The 1,849-nt window shown below is 40.5% G+C and overlaps 1 protein-coding gene across 1 annotated transcript in view; it reads left to right on the top strand.

Moving 5' to 3' along the window:
- Positions 1-663, top strand: part of LOC115116029 (uncharacterized) — a 26,753-nt gene extending 26,090 nt beyond the window's left edge. Inside the window, exon 17 of the mRNA XM_065010959.1 lies at positions 508-663. Coding sequence (XP_064867031.1) covers positions 508-663 — 156 coding nt within the window. The remainder of the gene's footprint in view (positions 1-507) is intronic.
- The last annotated feature ends 1,186 nt before the right edge of the window (positions 664-1,849 follow it).

The following is a 1,849-nucleotide window of genomic DNA, read 5'->3' as shown; positions in this document are numbered from 1 at the left end:
TTGAGACAATTCAGATATGGATTGTGTATGTGTGCCATTCAGAGGGTGAATGGACCATTGAATGTGCCTTTCAGAGGGTGAATGGGCCATTGAATGTGCCTTTCAGAGGGTGAATGGGCAAGACAAAATATTTAAGTGCCTTTGAACAGGGTATGGTACAGTAGTTGGCTTGTGTCAAGAACTGCAAAACAGCTGGGTTTTTCACGCTCAACAGTTTACCGTGTGTATCAAGAATGATCCACCACCCAAAGGACATCCAGCCAACTTGACAAAACTGTTAGGAAGGTGTCCTTAATGTTTTGTACACTCAGTGTAAGTATTCCTTTGTAATGTGCTACTACTGGTTTGTGGTGTTGGGTTTGATGTGTGGTTTTTATGTGCATGTACCTGACACCAGGAAGTTCCCACAAGAAAAATGTTCTATGTGCTATATGTCCAGCTACAGTAATTCTATCTCTCTGTTACTGTCTACATTTGGCTAATATTATTTTTCATCTTGTGTTTCAGAGTGGGCAGTTAGACTATGACTACAGCCCAAACTTCCACCCCACATTTCAGGTGTTTTTAGACTGCCTGTCGGGTGTGGAGAACATCAGACTGAGTCTTTTAGACAGAGGAAGTAACGACCAAAGAGTGTGGGAGAGTCTAGTTCCAATAGGTTAGATCAAATGCCCGTTTGTTATGAATCTGTACACCCCTCACCCCCTACTTATATAAACTGTATTCAACACACTGTACACCCCTCACCCCCTACTTATTTAAACTGTATATAACACACTGTACACCCCTCACCCCCTACTTATTTAAACTGTATATAACACACTGTACACCCCTCACCCCCAACTTATTTAAACTGTATATAACACACTGTACACCCCTCACCCCCTACTTATTTAAACTGTATACAACACACTGTACACCCCTCACCCCCTACTTATTTAAACTGTATTCAACACACTGTACACCCCTCACCCCCTACTTATTTAAACTTAAAAACTGTATATAACACACTGTACACCCTCACCCCTACTTATTTAAACTGTATATAACACACTGTACACCCTCACCCCTACTTATTTAAACTGTATATAACACACTGTACACCCTCACCCCTACTTATTTAAACTGTATATAACACACTGTACACCCTCACCCCTACTTATTTAAACTGTATTCAACACACTGTACACCCTCACCCCCTACTTATTTAAACTGTATATAACACACTGTACACCCCTCACCCCTACTTATTTAAACTGTATTAACACACTGTACACCCCTCACCCCTACTTATTTAAACTGTATATCAACACACTGTACACCCTCACCCCTACTTATTTAAACTGTATTCAACTGTACACCCCTCACCCCCTACTTATTTAAACTGTATATAACACACTGTACACCCTCACCCCCTACTTATTTAAACTGTATATAACACACTGTACACCCTCACCCCTACTTATTTAAACTGTATATAACACACTGTACACCCTCACCCCCTACTTATTTAAACTGTATATAACACACTGTACACCCCTCACCCCCTACTTATTTAAACTGTATATAACACACTGTACACCCTCACCCCTACTTATTTAAACTGTATATAACACACTGTACACCCCTCACCCCCTACTTATTTAAACTGTATATAACACACTGTACACCCCTCACCCCCTACTTATTTAAACTGTATTAACACACTGTACACCCTCACCCCCTACTTATTTAAACTGTATTCAACACACCCCTCACCCCCTACTTATTTAAACTGTATATAACACACTGTACACCCTCACCCCCTACTTATTTAAACTGTATATAACACACTGTACACCCTCACCCC

This window comes from Oncorhynchus nerka, linkage group LG26 (assembly GCF_034236695.1).
Source record: "Oncorhynchus nerka isolate Pitt River linkage group LG26, Oner_Uvic_2.0, whole genome shotgun sequence".
NCBI classification, from domain to species: domain Eukaryota; kingdom Metazoa; phylum Chordata; class Actinopteri; order Salmoniformes; family Salmonidae; genus Oncorhynchus; species Oncorhynchus nerka.
Note: the sequence above shows the minus strand (reverse complement) of the source record. Positions and strands in the feature narration are given on the sequence as shown.